The 21,670-nt window shown below is 36.8% G+C and overlaps 1 protein-coding gene across 2 annotated transcripts; it reads left to right on the top strand.

The window, feature by feature from the left end:
- Positions 1-699: 699 nt before the first annotated feature.
- sxc (O-linked N-acetylglucosamine (GlcNAc) transferase sxc) lies at positions 700-21,410 on the top strand. 2 transcript variants are annotated; one of them, XM_076119491.1, is made up of 10 exons: positions 700-1,098; positions 1,776-1,986; positions 8,433-8,616; positions 13,818-13,886; positions 15,535-15,731; positions 15,841-17,482; positions 17,570-17,861; positions 18,221-18,401; positions 18,965-19,069; positions 19,224-21,410. In XM_076119491.1, exons 1-10 carry the CDS (start codon positions 951-953, stop codon positions 19,381-19,383), a joined length of 3,189 nt encoding a protein of 1,062 aa, XP_075975606.1. In that variant the 5' UTR covers positions 700-950; the 3' UTR covers positions 19,384-21,410. The 2 variants fall into 2 exon arrangements, with proteins under 2 accessions (XP_075975606.1, XP_075975607.1); XM_076119492.1 differs by lacking the exons at positions 700-1,098; positions 1,776-1,986; positions 8,433-8,616 and adding an exon at positions 14,969-15,075.
- Positions 21,411-21,670: the final 260 nt, after the last annotated feature.

Raw genomic sequence — 21,670 nt, 5'->3', positions numbered from 1 at the left:
TGGAGGCATTATAAATCCTGACGACCTATATCTGACAATATAGGCCGTATATAGTAGGCGAAAAGAATAAAAATCTCGTTATAAAGTGATGCCCAAAGACCATACTAAAACTATTATAGAAAACCTACTTTCTATATTTTCCATCGACCCCAGGCTCTTTCATCTGCCAAAACTGCGGTAACGGCTGTCACTCCCGCATAGATCTTAGCCACGAAAGAAGATGTTACTTTGTAACAAATATTCCTCTATCTGACGCCACCTGAATCATCTGCAATAGATGGACACAGGCCAATGATGATGTCTTTCTATAATAAAATCACACTGATTTAATACATTTAATGCAAATGCACAGTTGTAGAATAAGATCTAATTTCTATTCGTTTCGGTATGCTAACTTACCATTTTAAATTTGCCGCCATCACACTCTTACCGGAAACGTCGTTGGTTCAATAATAATTCTTACAAAGAAAACAGTTTTACTAAAGCTATCTCGGTATTATAATATATTATGCGCTTTAAAAGACGCATTTAATTATATAAAAATTACACCAATCTATGTTATATCTTTCATCAAAAATTATTTATAATTTTTAGAGTAATGAAAATCCAGAGACAAACAATTACGTTGGCATGATGTCTTACTGCATGCATCCGTCTAAAATGGGTGCTATTATCGTCGTTCGCTTACTACAAATAGAGATTAAAATCGGGTAAAAAAAAACAGTCAATGTAATATCTATTATGGTGTTAGAAGAGTTTGTTAAAAAAATTGACTTGTTTCCGTTATCCCAATCCCTCGCGTCGCGCTTTGACTGCTTTGCGGATTGCAGATTGCTTTTGGCGTCGCAGTGATTTCTTCCTCATGGCAATTACTGAATAAAGACTTATATTATTTTAATGGAAAACTGTGCTCTAGTGTGCTGTGCAAGAATTTGTGTATATTTTGAACAATGATAACTAAAATGCAATCGCAAGCAAACGTCGCCGTGCCACAATCTGTCACGACACAACCACAGGCTCAGCAAATTGTTGGTGTTGGTGTTCCTGCTAATGCAGTGATACTGAAAATGACTGATATTCAGCAAATATCTACTGTCGGTGAGTATTTTATTGTCATTTATGTATTACACGTTTTATGTTATAGCAAAAGTTTCCGTAGACTTGGGAATTTTCCTAAGAATATCAATAGACTTGCAAGAGCTTTGTTAGGATTGCGTTCATGTGGATCATCCGTCATAAAATACAGCTGCATTATTCCAGTTCTAACCACTGCCGTATTAAAATAATCAGTGGTTTATTCAATTCATATTATTGTTTACATAATTAGCGATATAATTACGAGTACGATTGATTAATAGTTTGATAGGTTATGCAGCCGTAGTAGTGCAAACATTTTGTTATGAATGCATTTCTGCTCGGATTAGCATGTTATCGTATTGCTTATATCTAAATGATTCTACTCACATTCTGTTTAGATGCATTTGCATACCATATGATCTAATCTGACACAGATAAAAATATGTTTTTATTACTCATAATCTAATCTAAACTACTAGTTCTCCAATAGACAAAGACTTCATAAAATGAAGTAGTTAAAATAGATTCTATGTAACATGCCATCAAAACTAATTTTAAACAGATTAGGATTTAGTGCAATACATGATTCATAAAATTCTAGCATTCTACTGAAGACACCCATTATTGATTAATTCATTTTTACAAAATGTTGGTTCTGGATATGCCTATAAATAACAATTTCTCATGTATTTTCTTAGGGCTTCTGGAGTTGGCACACAGAGAGTACCAAGCTGGTGACTATGAGAGTGCAGAACTTCACTGCATGCAGTTATGGAGACAAGATGGCACAAACACTGGTGTGCTCCTCCTTCTGTCCTCCATTCACTTTCAATGTAGGAGGTTGGACAAGTCTGCACACTTCTCAACATTGGCTATCAAACAGAATCCATTGTTGGCTGAGGCTTACAGGTAAGATCTTTTAGCTTACTAACAAGATTAATATGGGTGGTTTATCTAACCAACCTAGACGAACCTTCTCTGAAGTTTAAAAAAGAAAAAAAACTGTATAGCTCCTTGTCCCCAACCCTTTGGCCAGCGTGGTGGACTTAAGGCCTAACCCCTCCCTCATTACGGGAGGAGACCCTTGCCCAGCAGTGGGACAGTAATGGGTTAAATTTATAGCTCCTTGTAAGAGCTATAGATGTTCCCGAAAGTCTGTTCATGTTTTCTGCCAGTAAAGTGTGCATTTATAAGAAATATACATAACTATAATCGGTAATGATAAACTTACGATAATATTGAAAAAAATATAATATACCTAGTTGTCATGTATTGTATTGTCCATGAATACTGCTAATTGGTATTAGTTAATCATTGATTAGGTATATCACTTAATTTATTGTAATTGATAAGTTCAAGGATTATTATCAACAAAATATTTGCCAATTAGTTTTAACACAACCAACATTTATGACCCATAAATATTATATTATAATTGATAGAAATGACAGTCTATAGTCACTATATTTATATTCCCTGAACAATAATTTCTCACACTATTTTCTTTATGAAGAAAACAAGAAGTTCCTATACATTCACATTTCATTACTCATTATATTGACATGTTTAAGCATAGCCAGTATCACACACAAATGCCATGTATTACAAAAAAGTACAGGTAAACATTAAAAGAACACCTGGGTATTCAACTGTGGGCCTTACTATCAACACTTCACATAAATATTTAAATAATATGCTTCTGACTGATAACTATAGTGATATAAAGTTATCTTGATAGCTCTTTATCTATTAGACAATTCCTGAATATAATTAGTACCAAGTATAGATTGCTATTTATAATATTGATTCAACTTTTGTCATAATTTCTCTAACTACACACATAGACAATAATGAATCATTTAGATTTTTTATTTGTGTATGGGCAGGGTATGATAAAGGTCTGTTCTCAAGTAATGTTATCTCTAGAATTGTGAAATTAACACTGTTTTTTTTTAAGGTAAATATTATGTATTAATAAAATACGAGCATTACGTGTTTGATATATTTATTGACAGAGAATGCCAAATCGTTATATGATTAATATATGGCATCTACCATAGAGTAGAAGGAGTTTAGGTGGAGTTTAGGTTCACCACATTTCTCCCCTCCTAACCTCTTAGCTGTTCTGAATATAAGATGCAGCCAACACCTGGTTGAGGTGTCGGCGCCAGACATCGCCGTTGTCGGTGCGGATCTCGTAATGAAGTCGGCCTAGACGTCTTGTGATAGTACCAAACTGCCAACGGTGCGAAGCACTCGTGTAGTCACGGGCCTGTACACGTTCGCCGACTTCCAACTGTCTGACCTTGATCTCTTGATGTTTTGATGTAGTTTCCTTATGGGTGTTTAGAAACATGCAGTGTAATGCTGTTCGAACTTCTCTTCCAAACATTAACTGATAAGGTGTCTGACCATTCAAGTTTGGTGTCCGTCTGAGGCGAGTTTTTACCATAACAAGTTTCTCTTGAAGATTACCCCTTTCTCCCTCTAAGCTTCGTAAGATTCTCTTGACTGTTTGTACGTATCGTTCAGCTTGTCCATTGGTTGCAGGGTGGTATGGAGCAGAGGTTTTGTGCGAAATCATACAGTCTTTTAGAAATTTTTCGAACTCTCCCGATACGAATTGTCGGCCATAGTCTGAGACAAGGAGTAGAGGTGTTCCATAGGTGCAAAATAGTTCTTTCAATTTTTGGATGCACCAAGAGCTTGTCGTTGATTTAGTAGGTATAATCTCTGTCCATTTCGAAAATGCGTCTACAACTATTAAAAGATAGTATCCGTAAACAGGTCCGGCAAAATCAATATGAAGCCTTTGCCAGGGGCCCTTTGGGTGTTCCCAGTGGTGTAGTGGTGCTTTCTCTGGTTCATTTTGTTGTAATCTACATGTTCTACAGGACTTAACTTTTGTTTCGATATCATTGTCAATTCCTTTCCAGTATACAAAACTGCGGGCCAGTAGCTTCATTTTCACAATGCCCGGGTGACCGAGGTGTAGTTCGTCCAGCACTCGTTCGCGTAATGTTTTTGGGATTAAGACTCGCGTTCCTCTTAGTATACATCCATCTTGTAAAGTAAATTCATTATCATTGTAACCGAGCGTTTTAAGTGATCGGCCAGTTTGTAATGCGAGTACTAATGGTGTATAATCGGAATCAATACTTGTCTCTTTCGCTATGATATTTGGGTTGACATCAATGGTATGTATTTGTTGAAGTTGAAAGCTGTAATTCTGGTCCATTTTGTTTGCCTTTGTGTTTTCTACTGGGAACCTGGATAGGTAATCTGCATTTGAGTTGTTAGGCGAAGTTCTGTATTCAATGTTGTAGTCAAATCCAGATAAGAAATGAGCGTAGTGGAATAATCGCATTGTACTCATTGCTGGTAACGTTTGATGTGGGTGGAAAATTATTGTCAGTGGTTTATGGTCTGTCACTAGGATAAATTTTCTACCGTAACAATAATAAAAGAACTTCTTCAATCCCCAGTATATGGCAGTAGCTTCTTTGTCAATTTGGCTGTACTTCTTCTCGCTATCCGATAGTGTTCTGGAAGCGAATGCTATCGGTCTTTCTGATCCATCTGGGAGTCTATGTGACAGTACTGCTCCGATTCCCAGTGGAGATGCGTCTGTTGCAAGAACCAAGGGCCTCTTGGGATCAAAATGTATAAGTACTCTTTCGCTTAGAATTTCTTTTTTAATGTGTATAAAGCTCTGTTCGCATTCTGTAGACCATCGAAAACTAGATTCTTTCTTGAGTAAGTTGTTCAGTGGATTCGTGATCGATGATAGGTTGGGTATAAATTTGTTGTAAAAATTTGCCATTCCAAGAAATGTCCTCAATTCTGCGGTGTTGACTGGGCGTTCTGTTTTAATTATTGCGTTAATCTTTTCTCTGTTTTTGTGTAGACCTTCTTTGTCGATAGTGTGTCCCAAATAGTCGATGCTTGTTTTGAAAAAGTGGCACTTATTTTTGTTTACTCGTAGGTTACTTTCTTTTAGTTTGTCTAACACGAGCTTAAGTCTCTGTAGTAATTGTTCTTTGTTGATGCCTTGAATGATGATGTCATCAAAGAAACATTTTACACCTTCGAGATCTTGAAGGAGTTTATCCATAAATTTCTGCCAAAGGCTCGGCGCGACCTTAACGCCGAACATTAGGCGGTTCACCTTAAAAGTGCCTCGATGCGTACTTAGTGTTTGTAGCATTGCGCTTTCTTCATCCATTGTCATGTTGAGATATGCCTGGGTGATGTCGAGTGTACAGAATAGTTTACCTCCGTTCATCTCTGCAAATATATCTTCTATCATAGGTATTGGATATTGTTCATCTTGTATGACTTTATTTAGTGTAACTTTATAATCAGCGCACAATCGGATACTCCCATTCGGTTTGACAACTGGTACCACTGGAGTACCCCAATCAGAGTGGTCGACTTTCGTGATGACACCCTGTTTGCATAGTCGCTCGATCTCTTCATCCACTTTGGTTTTTAAAGCGTACGGTATTCTACGTGGTTTGATAAAAATTGGTCTTGTGTTTTCTTGTAGATTTAGGTGTCCTCTGTAATTGGGTATTTCGCCTAAGTCGGATCGAAATACTGATGTCTTGTAAAGTTCCAAAAGCTGGTCTAATTCTAGATTTTCTGATTGCTGTAAAGTTTTTATATCTGCTAAATTTAGAGTTTCGAGTTCTTTCATCCAACTCCGGCCAAAAACGGGGTCAACGTTGTTGTTGATGAGGTATAATTTACCGTGGAATTCTTTTCCTTGGCATCTGCATTGAACGTATGCAACACCTGCAGGTTCGATTACTTCGCCGGTATATGTTTTGTGTTTTATATTAGTTTTAAAGATTCTTTTGCCGATTTTCAATTTTCTGTAGTCTCGTAATGACATAGAAGTAAGTGTGGCTCCAGTGTCAAATTCCATTTTTATCTTAGCATGTTCAATGTGTACCGTTATCATGTATTTTTCGGATGTTTCACCAGATATAACATTAATATCATTCCATTCATCATCATCGCTTATCGCTGAGTCGTTTAATTGATTTATATCCGGTGTAGTCTTACTGGGCTTCGCATCTGAGCGCCGTTGTAGACACACACTAGCTAAGTGTCCGACCTTCTTGCATTTATAGCATGTTATGTTTATAGCGCTACATTTCTTGGTTTCGTGATTTAAACCACAGCGGAAACATTTCCCTTTTAAATCTCTTGGTGTGATTCCTCTAAAAGGAGATTTTTTTGAATTATTGTAGGAATCAGTGGAAATTTTATTGATATTGTCACTTGTTGTTCTTTCGTTCATTCGGAAGCATTGATGTATTTTCTGCTTTACTCATTTCAATAGATGTTGCAATCTGTGTCAGGTGTTTAAATGTACATACTGTTCGGTCTTGTAAAATTTTTGTACGTGCGTCGCTATCTTTCAATCCTCTTATGAGTTGAAGAGATAAAAAGCTTTCTGAAATGTTTTTCTGGCAGTGTTGACATTTAAATTCGCAGTTGGTAGTGAGCTTTTTTAAATCTGCGGCGTATTGCGCTACTGTTTCATCCGATTTTTGAGTTCTCGATATAAATTTATGTTGTAGAACCCATTTGCTAGGTTTTGGGTCTAAGTAGTCGTCAAGTGTTTCAGTAATTTCGTTAAATGTCTTATTCAATGGTTCGTCTGGTGCTATTAAATCACATAATTTTTCATGGAGTTCTGGTGATAATGTAGACAGAAGAATATTTGTCTTCATGTGGGGCTCAGTAATTTCATTAAGTCTAAAGTACACTTCCAGACGTTTTTTAAAGTTATTGAACGTTTCTGATTCATGTAAAGGATTAAATTGTATTTTTGGTATAATCTTATGGTATTGGTATATTCTATGTTGGTCTTCCTGTCGCTGACCTTGAATAATGGTTTTTTTTGTTAAAAGTTTTGATACTAAAATAGTGTGAAGTTCTTCGAATTCGTAGCCGTAATTTTGTTCGTGTAAATACGCTGTTTCATCGTTATCATCTATGGTTTTGTTTTCTATCTTCTCTTGTAACTCTCGCAGTGCTGTTATGGTGTCCTTCAAGGCTGCGGAGCGAGCGGTGATGTCCTCGTCAGACATCGTCGCCCTCTGCTCGATGTAGGTATCGAGTCTGGTGAGCATCCCACGTAGGGTGCTCCGTTTTTTACGTAGCTTTTCCATTTAGGTTCAGTTTTTCCTCGTCGCCAATATTATGTATTAATAAAATACGAGCATTACGTGTTTGATATATTTATTGACAGAGAATGCCAAATCGTTATATGATTAATATATGGCATCTACCATAGAGTAGAAGGAGTTTAGGTGGAGTTTAGGTTCACCACAGTAAACTTAACATTTCCAAACATGTTTTGTCTACAGGAAAAAGAATCGAAATTATGTTTATAAAATATAGCTGTGTAATTTATAAACCACTGTTGCAATATTCAACTGTCTATTCTATTGTGATAATTTTGTTTTGTTTGTTTTACCCTGAGATATTTCTTTGTTCTATTCATTGAAATGGCTCAAATATCATTTACCTTGTTCTCACACTCATGAAGAATGTGGCAGGAACTGGTTGTAAATACAGAACTAGCACACACACAACTTCACTTGTTTCAATGCTATCTCATTGAAACTCAAGGGCTAGGTCATTATAAACAGGCTATTGTAAACTTGGGAACTACATTTTTGAATTAAAGTACCCTTTATGCTGGTCCTTAACAGAGAAATATAAGATTTTTGCCCCAAGTAAAGCTGAAGTTTCAGTTTCCTAGGTGAAAAAAATATTTAGGAACAACAAATGCAAATCAAAGGAATGCTTCCTGAAATACCGTACTGACATTGAATGTTTTATTTATGTTCAGAAAGGCATTAGCACTGGTTATTTTGGTGTATAAATATGTACCCAATAAAATATTTTGATGTGGCACTGACACAACATTTTGGCACCAACAGCCCATTAAAATTTAGGCCATTTTGAAGTTGTCGAGTGTAGTAACCTCATTTTGTTTATTTTTAACTACACTGTTATGACAAGTATTTTAGGTTTTAAAACATTCTTATACTGCATTTTTTGTCTTCTTAAGCCACATTCGTAATATGAAGTCAACAAACAAAAATTAAAAAGCTTTTATCACTTATTTTTTATTAACAATCCATTGATAGGCCTTGACCTTTGAAGACCCAGGCCCATCACACTACTCACAAACACAATGATAACTTGAACATAACCTCAAAACTAATTTTATCATATTTTATCAGTAGCATACGCAGCTCTGTTTCAACTTCACAGCAAAGTGAACTCTGTTTTCTCGCGGACATCATGTTATACAGACGAATTTTCAACAGCAACCTGGGGAACGTGTATAAGGAACGTGGGCAGCTTCAGGAGGCGTTGGAGAACTACAGGCATGCTGTGAGACTAAAGCCTGACTTCATCGACGGGTACATCAACCTGGCGGCCGCTTTGGTAGCTGCCGGTGACATGGAGCAGGCGGTGCAGGCTTATGTCACTGCTCTACAATATAATCCTGTAAGTTTCCACTTCTTCTCCATATTTTATAATCAGATCTACATTCTCTGTTCGGTTTTCAGGATATCAAGCTGAATAGTGTCAGATAAAAAAAGATTTTTTTTCATTACGCGTCTTATATCCTTCTTAATGTCACTATCTGTAAAAATAAGGTACAGCGCAGAATTTCCAATGCATTGTGTTGCAGAAGTTTCACCAGATAATTCCTTTTATTAAAAAATAGGCGTTCTGGTCCGATTAACTGTAGTTAGTTGGGCAAACCGGAGAATATTACGACTTAAGTATAAGGTCCTCCCCACGGCGATTAGATAATGATATATTGCAATACCAGTAAATTATTACGAACAAAAACAAGCCATACAATATGTGCTTACTCATAAATGTATTCTCATCATGTTCGTTCGTGCATAATATAATATTATACGACATTGATTTATTAAACATAGCACTTAAATCATTTTTTGTCATGTGTCAAAACAGAACAAAAAGTGATTAGTTAAATAGGTTTATTGGCACTTTCAATTTGCAACCTGGCAGATTCGACAGTCAATAAATTTTGTTCCGTATTTAACTGCATGATACTGGCATTGATTATTGCCAGTAATCACCCAAATACGGGTACATGTTGGTATCGTGTTATGGCATACTTGTTTGTCAAACTAATGATAATACGTTACACGTGTTGAGCAGCGCAATTTCCTGAGGGAGCAAAAACGAATGCTTGTGTTTGTTTGCCCGTAATTTAGGTGCGCAATATCTGGATACGTAATCATATACTTGCAGTTCACGACAAATGTAGGTACTATCACTATTTAATCATTGCGAATATTAAGAACGAATTCCATGACATGACAGTTAATAGTCAAAAACTTACACCGATTGAGCAAACACTGTTACATTTGTTCTTTTTCCTGTATTTAATTGGGTAAATAAATCTGATCTGGAAAATTCCTACTCTTGTCTTTATCTCTTTTCTATAAACCATAGCGTAGGTGCTTGTTTGAACTAGGTCAGATACAGATTTAAGTCTAATTTATATGGATCTCCTTATGAATCTTTATTGCAGAAAATGCCCTCGTTTTTTCTCTTCATGAATAATCTGCAAATATATTCCTGCTGGAAGGGAATGACAAGTTATGTGGATATAAATAAAACGTCCCCCGAGCGCTTTTATAGGCGAATAACCAATGGATTTTTCCGATATTTCACTGAATAAACAATAAGGGCTATGCTATTGGAACATGTTTACATTTATACCGCTATAGCACGCTCATAACACTATTATTCTATTAGAAAAACAACAGCTGATTCAACATTATAATATTGAACTTCAGACCATGGGCATTTTCCGATAGAAGTTTGCAGGCACATATGTGGGCTATAGCACTATTTTTATTAAATGGAAAAAAACTACTCATGCAGGAGCTTTGAAGTCTTATTTTAATCATGTTAAAAGCTATTGATTGATCCGTGGCATTGTTTACACATGTTTTATACCACACTGCGGCTGTTTGTTCTAGCGATCTATGTATATTGTCTAATCGCAGTACAGGAAAATAATTCACAGTAATTTGCATTATGGTATAATATATAATTGTTCATGACTTGCGAATAAGTTTGTCATAATTTATTGAAGTGTATTAAAGTCGAGTTCTTCTTCAAAGTTGTTGCGATACAATTACAAACTCCGAGGCCCGCCGCAATTTATTTGACCTTTTTACGTTCGTCCTCGGTACGGTTATAAGGGCATTTGGGTGTGGCAATGATAGTGAAGTTTACAGATAGATTGTACGAGAAACGGGTTGATTACACGTTTAAGACACTTAGAATAAATATTCCTTTATTTTAAAACAGAATAGAATAAAATACTTATCCTAGGCTTGTATCAAGTGGCGTTCTTTAGTCTATTTCTATGGGAAAAACGCTTGATATTTTGTATATACTATGAAATAACAAATAAATATGGTGTCAGTTAAAACTATTATAATGAAATATGTAAGGTCATGGTTGTTTTATACCTCTCCGGGTGGTACGATTCGTTTAATGTTTCACAAATAGTAAGTTTTTCGGGGTTGTGAGTTTGTTTTTAATTACCACTACCACGCAATCATGAATTCCCATCGCTAACTCATAACTATTGGCCGTTGCACGTGTCTACTGCTGAAATATTTAACATAGTCGACGGTAATATTGCCCTAGAGTTATTAATGGCGTGTTATTTTGTTACCACACACGTTAATGTAGGAAACATAAAAACTTGAAAGCGAAGAAGTAATAATTTTATTCTGCTACATTTGTTATGGTATCGCAATACGAACGTTACGTTACGGTTGGTTAACAATGGTTTACAAAATAAGACAGGTATATAGAAATGTACTTTTACTGGGTATTCATAACAAGTTTAATTTCGCAGGTAGATTTTGTTAGGGGCAGCTGGGTACGTTTTTATAACGATTTCGTTAGCAGCTGCTTGCGCCACAAATAAGACGGCAGGAGTCGGCTTGTTAGCTGTCTCGAGTTGATTTAAATACGTGGGATTATATTCTGTAATCGCATTTTAAGACTCTGTTACTAAGTAAAGATAAAATGTATTTTTTCACACGCCATTATTATAAATACTCCGTGAAGGGTTATTTTTTTGATACCAGCATTGACTTCGTTCCCTTGAACTGAAATTAGTTAAGTAGAATAATTCAATAAGAGCACAGCGATATTGCTTCTCGCAAAGACGTTATAAAACCTTATTACCGTTTCAAAGACTTGTTTCATCGGTAACAATAGAGTAGTACGACATGCTGGTAGCTATTTCTAAATGTTTTATCGTCGCCATCGATGTCGTGTTACAGGATATTTCGAGTTAGTAAACATTGAACGTATCAATCATTAAAATCTTGCTCCAATGTTTAGAGTTTATAGCTGAAAATAAACGTCGATGTTTGCACCGAATGATAAAGATAAAACTTTTATAGCCTTCGACGTGAATTATCATATAGTAAGATTAATATCCTCGTTGTTAGCAATTATCTATTGTTACGTTTATGTATGGAGATATAGGTACATACTGGGGCGGTAACATTCCATGATGTGTTTTCCTTTGCAAACGGTAGAATTGTCGCTTGTTATACTTTGAAAGATGATCTCACTATTTTCAAGACAAGGATGTTTTGAATAAATGTTTTATGACTTTCACACTTGTGTCATACTTCAATGCATTTATTGTACCAAATTAACCGGTGTGTTTTCACATATTAACAGAGTTTTTATTAAATTCTTTGTATTTTTTCTGGAAGCCAATCAGACGCAACTAATCGCAACAAAGGTATATTGATGCAGATGCCAGAGTAAATACAAGGAAGTAATTTTTATTGCGGCCAGCTCGAATTATTTGCGCTTACGCGTTTCTCATTCCTTACGAAACGAAGCGTCGAGTCACTTTTGGGAATCAATTCACATAGTCACGTATTTTGGATTCAATATGAATAATGATTGCACGGACAAGTCAATAAATCTTCAGCACAACGTAATCTTATATCATTTATTACGTGATATCTTATTGTATCGTTCATGGTCATTGCGACCTTGCTACTGAAAATCGTACCGTCGGAAAATGTACCACAAATAGAATAAACGATTTGTACGAGGAAATCTGTGAAACTCATTTTCTTTCCTATGATTTATGTAACGGTTTGATGTAGGTGCTTTGTTTTTCTATTAATAACTGCCTGAAGCATTGACGTTTGACAAGTAGTGAAATTGATAGAAAATTGTATAAAATATGTGTAGAAAATAATAATAGTAAATTTTCAGCATACTGTTCGTTATATCATGTTATGTTTTATAATAAATACTGTGCTGTAATTGTGGTTTAATGAATAAGTAGGTGGTATGCGTAATTAACATTACAGCGCAATCGTGTATTTACTAAAGGTTCATAACATGATTCAAATATCTATATTTCATACAATAAATGTGTTACAGTGATAGTAAAATCACACAATTTTGGCGTGGAATTAGGTGCATGAACGAGCCATAACTCTAAATAGTTCTTTTGCCGGCTTCCTTTTACTATTTTAGCAGTAGTTTGTTCAGTCTCGAAATCTTATTAGTTACGTAAAACCTTCATGTAAATTATGATTTTTTTATGATTCAAAACTTATCGTAGATATCTCGTAATGAGTCAATGTTTGTCTTATATTTAACGTACACGTCTCAAGATAACAATATATTTGCGTAAGTCTGTAGCAAGTTTTAAATGGCGTCCATTTTTGGACTGCACAATTTGAATTTACAAAGCGTGTCTTGGGTGTGTGACAAATACGGTGGACATGACTGTTATGCTAATTGAGACTCGTTGAAAACGGAAAAAGAACTCGAATGTTTCACATTTTATATCTTTTATATTGCTATGAGGATAAAATTGTAGGTACTTGGTGGCTGCCAATAAACCACGTGTAGTCATTACAGTAGAGCTTTTGAGGGCATTTATATTTTAATATTCTCCCTGGTTCTAGCTCTAAAATAGTCTAGGTAACAAATGCTTTAGGAATGTTAAGTTTGTCGTCATAGATTTATGGGATTTGGAAGTACCAATTTTCTCAACTTTTGCAAATTCCGTCTTTGTTTTATTGAGTCTGCACAAATGTCTGCCTTTATCGTAGTTAAGTCTCTTATAACTACAACAGTATATTGTATTAATGGATTGAAGTGGACAATTACTTAGAATTATCTTCATTTAATCAAATTATCGTATCATACAATCTACATAGAGATTACATTGATTGACATTGTAATGACCCGATTAATTATCGTCAACAAAGGGTTTCTACCGGCGAACCAATGACATCATTATAAGCTGGAAAAATAATTGAGTTACGCTGGTTTTAATTCCGCGTTCTTGTTATCCATTAATACTTTACAATGTACACAATAACAACTGTAAAATGTTAATGTTTGTTTTACAATACTGAATCCATCGGTCTTTGTTTTTCGCTTGTAACTAAGATTTCTGTTTCGCTAGAAACTGGACTATAAGTATTACGATGACAGGCCGAAACCTTGGCTCAAGACTTCAAAAGAGAATTTTCTTCAATATTGTCCCCAGTAAATAAGATAGATCTATGTTCAACTGAAAAGCTCTCTAGGCTGGGCCTTTGAGTAATTTTCTTGTTAATATAAATTCTAAATCTAGCCTTTTGTTTCAGGACCTTTACTGCGTTAGGAGTGACTTGGGCAATTTGCTCAAAGCGCTTGGACGGCTAGACGAGGCAAAGGTAAATATAATTTCCGCCTCTACTTTCTGGTTTGCTCGAAGTTAACAGGATTCTGTACAAGCTCCCTTTGTGCCGTACCAAATTAGCGTACTCTCTGCTCTGCAAGCGTACTCTGCTATTGCGTATATACCCCTCCATAATTGCAGTTTGCGTATTACACTCCATGTAATGGTTTCAACAAATTGTTCTTATTTATATTTTTAAAGTAAACGAACATAAAAGTTACACTTCGTTGGAACCATTAACACCTTTGTGAGAATGAGATTGGACGTCGAACTCTTTGTTTTTTCTATTAACCTTCGATTTCAATCTTGTTTCCACGTCTCAACACGGTCACAAAATATTATATTTTATTCATATGACTACTGTAATGAGATTTTTTGTTTGATTATGTTTGTTTCACTTTTTTAGATTGATGACTACTAACTGCGAAGATATTTTTACGTAGCATACACGAACATTGTATATTTTTATCATATTAACCCACGAAATGTCTATGACATAACAGGAGTGCACACTCAACAACATTTTGTAGATATTCGCAAATGTATACGTAAAAGTTTCAGGGCTAGAGACCACTAGTGTAATATTTTGTGACAGCACTTATGCGTAAGGAACATCAATTCTCCACACAACATTTGTTACTGGCATAACTTTTGAATGTATGATTGTGTTAACTTGTGGCGTCGCTTTACTACCTAATGTTGTGTGGCGTATTGAACAGCATACGAGAGTATACTAATTCACGTCGTACTACTAAAACATTTATGCATAAACTAAATCCTGTTTTCTTCACGTTATCTAGATTACATTATAATCCTTGTGCTTGTAGTGAATACTTTTACAATGGAGGATCTGAGGAGTCAGTAGTGTTATCATTTAGCAATGACGTAGTGAGTTATGTTTTTGTATTATATGATTTGGTCATCCGCATCATGCCTGTCGCAATACTCTGCTCGATGACAGCGTGAGACAATGATCCTCAATCATAAATATTTGATTTGCAATAAAATTGTTTAAGAAGATGATCGGGTGAAAAAAAATGACTCAAAATCAACTAATTTCTATTATATTTTCACAAGGTATTGTCTGGTAAGGCAAGTGTAGGTGTGACCGCTGCTGTATCTAGCTGGGTTACGGTTGGTACGCAACTCACATTCCCGCCGCGATGACACCAAACCTGCTGCAGGTAAAGTGGAAAAGGTTTGCAAGAAATAAACTATGAACAGGAATATCGGATACAACTCGTGCTAATTGACTTACCATTGTCGTGTCATCCTCTCTCATCGGCTAGGAAGTGGAAGCGTTTCACTTATGCTTGGTTTCTCTTGTTTTGGGTTTCGTTGGAGGTGCAGATGCACTACGATTGCATTTGTTTTTCGTTTGCATTTCCTACTGATGTGTGTGGCATTCGGCGTAGCGTCGTGTCTCTAGGGAGCAATTTGCGTAACGTCGTTTTTATTGTTTGCGATCGATGTGGGACGTTCGTGGTCGTAGATCGCGGTTGCACCGAACGTGACCGAACCCCCCGCATCGCTCGTGGCTCAGGTGTAATTATGAACATTGGCGTAACGGACATTTCAGAACATCATTATACTGCAACACAATCTTATTCAGTGTTTATCATGTGTTCTTTTCGTGTGTGTAGGCATGTTACTTGAAGGCAATAGAAACAAGGCCGGACTTTGCGGTCGCGTGGAGTAACTTGGGATGCGTGTTTAACGCACAGAGTGAAATCTGGTTGGCTATTCACCACTTTGAGAAGGCGGTCGCGCTAGATCCGAATTTCCTGGACGCCTACATTAATTTGGGAAATGTACTCAAAGAAGCGAGAATTTTTGACAGGTCAGTGAATTATAATACATTTTGTACATTTTTGGTTTGAAAAGATTTAATAAATGGTATCTATTATTATAAACCGAAGTAATAAATTATAATTTCTTCTTCCCAATAGGGCTGTGGCAGCGTATCTGCGCGCGTTAAATTTATCACCGAACAACGCCGTTGTTCATGGAAACTTGGCGTGTGTTTACTATGAGCAAGGATTGATTGATTTGGCAATCGACACATATAGACGGGCAATCGAATTGCAACCGAACTTCCCCGACGCATATTGCAATTTAGCAAACGCCCTTAAAGAGAAAGGACAAGTCGCGGACGCCGAAGAATGCTACAATACGGCTTTACGATTATGTCCATCACACGCGGACTCCCTCAACAACTTGGCGAACATCAAGCGCGAACAAGGCTACATCGAGGAAGCTACTCGTTTGTATTTGAAAGCTTTGGAAGTGTTCCCTGAATTTGCTGCGGCTCATAGCAATTTAGCTTCTGTGCTACAACAACAGGGCAAGCTAAATGAAGCTCTCATGCATTACAAAGAGGCGATACGAATTCAACCAACTTTCGCTGATGCGTACAGTAACATGGGTAATACCCTCAAAGAGATGCAGGACGTAGCGGGCGCACTGCAATGTTACACTCGAGCGATACAGATTAATCCTGCGTTTGCCGACGCTCACAGCAATCTTGCTAGCATCCACAAGGATTCTGGAAATATTCCCGAAGCTATCCAGTCGTATAGAACGGCTTTGAAATTGAAACCGGACTTCCCTGATGCGTACTGCAATTTGGCTCATTGCCTGCAAATCGTGTGTGATTGGACCGATTACGAGGCGCGCATGAAGAAACTCGTCAGCATTGTGGCCGAGCAACTAGAGAAGAATAGGCTTCCCTCTGTCCACCCGCATCACTCGATGTTATATCCGCTTACACATGATTTTAGAAAGGCAATCGCAGCCCGACATGCTAATTTATGTCTCGAAAAGGTTCAAGTCCTACATAAACCTCCGTACAAATTCCCGCGAGACTTGTCGGGTCGCCTCCGTATCGGATACGTGAGCAGCGACTTCGGTAATCATCCAACATCACATTTGATGCAGTCGGTACCGGGACTGCATGATCGCACTAAAGTAGAAATATTCTGTTATGCGTTGAGCCCGGATGACGGCACAACATTCCGTTCTAAAATCGCCAGGGAGGCGGAACATTTCATCGACTTATCACAGATGCCGTGCAACGGCAAAGCAGCCGATAAAATCTACGGTGACGGTATTCACATTCTCGTCAATATGAACGGTTACACCAAAGGCGCGAGGAATGAGATATTCGCTTTGCGACCGGCTCCTGTACAGGTTATGTGGCTCGGATACCCGGGCACTAGCGGGGCTAGTTATATGGATTATTTGGTAACTGATGCGGTTACATCGCCTGTGGAATTGGCGAGTCAGTACAGCGAGAAATTGGCTTACATGCCGCATACATACTTCGTTGGAGATCACAAGCAAATGTTCCCACATTTGCAAGAGCGACTGATTCTCAGTGACAAGGTGAAATCTCATAATAACTTGGGCAGTGTGGCGGATAACGTAGCGGTCATCAATGCTACTGACTTGTCACCGCTCGTTGAAAATACGGACATCAAAGAAATCAAAGAGGTTGTGAGAGCCGCGAGGCCAGTAGAGATTTCTTTGAAAGTTGCTGAACTACCGACCACTACACCCATTGAAACAATGATTGCTTCCGGACAAGTACAGGTACTTATACAGTTTCTATGATAATTATCATTTGACGGACAGTATAAAATTGTTAAGTATTCGCTAATAACTATTATCTAATTACAGACATCAGTAAACGGCGTAATCCTGCAAAACGGCCTGGCGACAACACAGACGAACAACAAAGCAGCTACCGGCGAGGAGGTTCCTCAGTCCATCGTGATCACTACGAGACAGCAATACGGTTTACCTGACGAAGCGGTGGTGTACTGTAACTTCAACCAGTTGTACAAGATCGACCCGCTGACGTTGCACATGTGGGTGTACATTCTCAAGCACGTGCCAAACAGTGTGCTGTGGCTACTGAGATTCCCGGCTGTTGGTGAACCCAATCTACAGAGTACGGCGCAACAATTAGGTAAATAAAACAGATAATAATCATGTCTTACTGTAAATACAGGCAATATGTCTTTTGACAAATAAAGCTGTGACTCAAAGGCAATAAAAAAAAATTCATTCGTCGTTAGCGAGTTTTACTTTAAGATTAATCTTCAGTGCGTGTTGATTCATAAATAAAATGAAAAAGCGCATTTATCACTTACAATATTAGAAACTACGTTGCATTTTTTCGCTTTTCTAACTGTCGGATCAACGACATAGGTGAATCAGTTATAAGCTATCCTAAGAATTGCTGCTATAACAATTGATACTGAATGTAAACATTCTTATTATTTTTCGTTGACGAGTGTTTTCATACATTTACTTTAATGTCCTCAGGTCTTCCCCCTGGCCGTATAATCTTCTCTAACGTGGCGGCTAAGGAAGAGCACGTTCGACGTGGTCAGTTAGCGGACGTGTGCCTTGACACTCCTCTTTGTAACGGACACACCACCAGTATGGACATCCTGTGGACAGGCACGCCTGTTGTCACGCTGCCTGGAGAGACGCTAGCTTCAAGGTAATTATTATAAATCATTATACAACTTCGAAAAAAGCACATGTATTTGTTAGTAATGTAAGTCCCCTTCTTGAAATTGTGTGATCAATTGAAGATTTTACAGTTGGGTATAAAAGTAGGAGTTATTTGAGCTGTGAGGGTTTTTTGAGTATAAGTCGACCCCCGAGCCCTAAAGATAAATTATAAATGACGTCGTTTCCACTAATTAAATGGAAACAAGAGAAACGAAATATTTGGTAAATTAGAAGGTCATCGTAATTGTATGGCGTGTGCCACAGATATGCCTTTACACAGTGGATAGAATCGTCTGGGATGTGGATAGAATCGCGTGTAAGTAATGTAAATGTTAGAATGTGTATAATTATACACAGAGTTCATTATTAGATGTAGCTACGAATATTTCCAGTGCAATAAGGTTCGCTTATATTAGCACTATTTATATTCACGGGACGTCATTGTTTTATGTATGAGATGAACAGACTCTTTGTTCACTAACTTGGTCTAATCATGGCCGTAAACCTATATTTACTTGATTTTTAATGTTGTTCATTGTTTCGTTATAGAGTTGCGGCGTCTCAGCTAAACACGCTCGGCTGTCCTGAGTTAATTGCGAGGACGAGGCAGGAATATCAAGATATAGCTGTAAGACTAGGAACTGATAGGGAATAGTAAGTACATTTGAGATTTATGTAGAATAATGATAACATTGCTTAAAGCTGGTGGACCTAATGAATTGAAGTCAGCTTTGTTAATGAAGGCATATAATATGTTTTCAATCTAATAGCGACCCACTCGTAACTCTAATGATCAAATTTTTTGCAGTTTAAAAGCCATCCGTGCGAAGGTATGGACGGCTCGAACAGAGAGTCCTCTCTTCGACTGCAAAGCGTACGCCACCGGCTTAGAAATGTTGTACAACAAGATGTGGTCGAAGTACGCGCGGGGCGACCGTCCCGACCACATACAGGCGATCGACAAATAGACGCGGCTCTACACCGGCGGTGACATGCAGCGAAAAGCTAAAAGACGCCGATGGTGCTAAGTGACAGTGAAAGTGTAAACTATAACGTTTTAGCGAGTTTATCATCTAGAGATAAATGTTTCAGTGACTACGAAGCAGAATGAGGACTGCGTGTGATATTATATGTATTAAGCTCGAAGCTCTGTTTAGTTCTCGATTGTCAGCCGGTGTTCATCTGATCAATTAAATGTACTTACGATATTGTACTTTATAAGCATTGATCAGAAGTAATAGCACGCTCGTTAGATGTCCGATCAAATTTCGTATGTGATATAATTTGATTGGTCGTCTGATTTCGTAATTTCCTGTACGGATTGATACGATTTCCTGTATACAGCGCTTATATCTTTGATATACTGTAGACCACTACCTGACATCGTTAAACTTACGATTTGAGGAATATTAAAACCGGGCACTCGTAAATTGGAACTGAAATGTATGAACAGGTTTCTCAATATCTTCCTTCAGTAGAATTGCGGCTTAAAGTTATCTAGTTGTATGCTTACAGATGGATTTTTGGTTATTTTATATTGACGTTCAAAGAGACAGATATCTATATTTTTTAAGCAATAATATGTATACAAGTAGCTGTTATCGTGGCCTTGGTAGCTCTTACAAATATCTGCAATAATTAGAATAATGTATGTAAATGTTTGAAATAGTTGTGTTGCAAATAGATACAGCTATGATGTGTTAGTTTCAAGAATTTCACATAACTTGTTCAATACTCGTGAATATCAACTATAAAACAAGAACAAACTTTAAACTCTTAACAAATAGTAACTATAAAAGGGCTTTATTACTCAGTGTAGGACATAGATAATGACTTTATTGAGCTAAAACTTGTTATAAACTGAATTCATATCAATATTAATCACTGCAACAATGTCTATTGAAGCTATTGAACTAGATAGGGAAGTTTATACATAGATACATCAAACGAGATCATTAACAATCGCGTTTTGTATTACATTTGCCAAAGTTATGAATAATAATGAAATGTTATTTAAACTGTGCTGTAGGTGGCATGAACAGCATTTTAAAAGTTGTTATTGAGAGCGTACTTTGTAAGACTGAATTTCCGGAACATAACAGCGCAGACAGTTATTAATTAGTTCAATTATAGTTATTGTCGTCGGCAGCTGCCGGCGATGTTTTTAGCGTTAAGAGAGTTGTGTAATTTAATCATTTGTGATACTGTATAGTGTAAACGTGGCTATGCTTGACGAATGTAGGTTTAATATTATTTACCCAGCGATTGCGATACTTAGACAAATATGCAGTGACAGCACTACTCGATTTATTTATTTAGAGAAATATGTTATTTAGGAGCAATTGTGTACATATTTATCATTGTGACTATGAATTTGTTTCTCATTATTTAGTTTTGAAATATATTTTGGTGTTGTATGATTGCTTTGTGATCGCTTTTACTCATGTTTTTGATTATGACTCACAGTAAGAAGTAGTTTCTGAATCTACATAAGGTGTTTTAACCTTCAAAAATTGTACTATTTATGCTAAGTATGTCGTAAACATGGTTTCTCAAGCTTTTCGACGAACCTCTGGGAAGCATATTTTGCAAATATCCTATGCAATCTCATTTTGTTTCCTTGTGGGACCCCATAAATATTCGCAGGGCTTGAAACGTCTCTGTAATTGCCACTCAGGGGGTCGCGAGCTATAGGTTGAGAAACAGCGGCAGAAAGTAATTGGAAAAGTAAAGGAGAAGGCATTATTGAAGTTTCGTATAAGAACAGTGTATTGTAATAGCTATTTATTTATAACTGATGAAGTTATTCGCAAAATAAGTACGAAGTATAATGTCTTCTCCTTACTTAAAACTTTGACTATATTCAGTATGTTGTGTCATTAGTGTAATGTGTTTCGGCTAGAAATGTGACTACGATCCTTTTGTCATTTCCGCCGTTACTTTGTAAATAGTAATTAAATTTAGATTACTATAGAATAAAATAACAGAAAATTCACTGTGGTTTCATTGAATTTATTCAGATCCTGTAGAATACAATTAATTTATAATAATAAAGGCGCTTATAGCCAGTTGAGGTCAGAAACCGATCAATGTAATATCATCAATGTAATCATAAAATCTCTAGTGCGTACATGAATTGGTGACCGCTAATTGGTATTTTAGCTAAGCATCGACAACGGTCTAGAAGGCCAAAAAACATCAATTAATAAAAACTTTAAAGTCGGGCGGCATTTACACGAGTGATTGCGAGACAGT

This window comes from Anticarsia gemmatalis, chromosome 10 (genome assembly GCF_050436995.1).
Source record: "Anticarsia gemmatalis isolate Benzon Research Colony breed Stoneville strain chromosome 10, ilAntGemm2 primary, whole genome shotgun sequence".
Taxonomy (NCBI): Eukaryota; Metazoa; Arthropoda; class Insecta; order Lepidoptera; family Erebidae; genus Anticarsia; species Anticarsia gemmatalis.
This window is presented reverse-complemented; position numbering and strand designations above follow the sequence as displayed.

Coding starts and splice junctions, on each gene's coding strand:
- sxc (XM_076119491.1), top strand. CDS start 951: ATGATAACTAAAATGCAATCGCAAGCAAACGTCGCCGTGCCACAATCT. Junction 8,617..13,817: donor CTGCTCTACAATATAATCCT/GTAAGTTTCCAC, acceptor CTTTTGTTTCAG/GACCTTTACTGCGTTAGGAG. Junction 18,402..18,964: donor GGAGAGACGCTAGCTTCAAG/GTAATTATTATA, acceptor GTTTCGTTATAG/AGTTGCGGCGTCTCAGCTAA.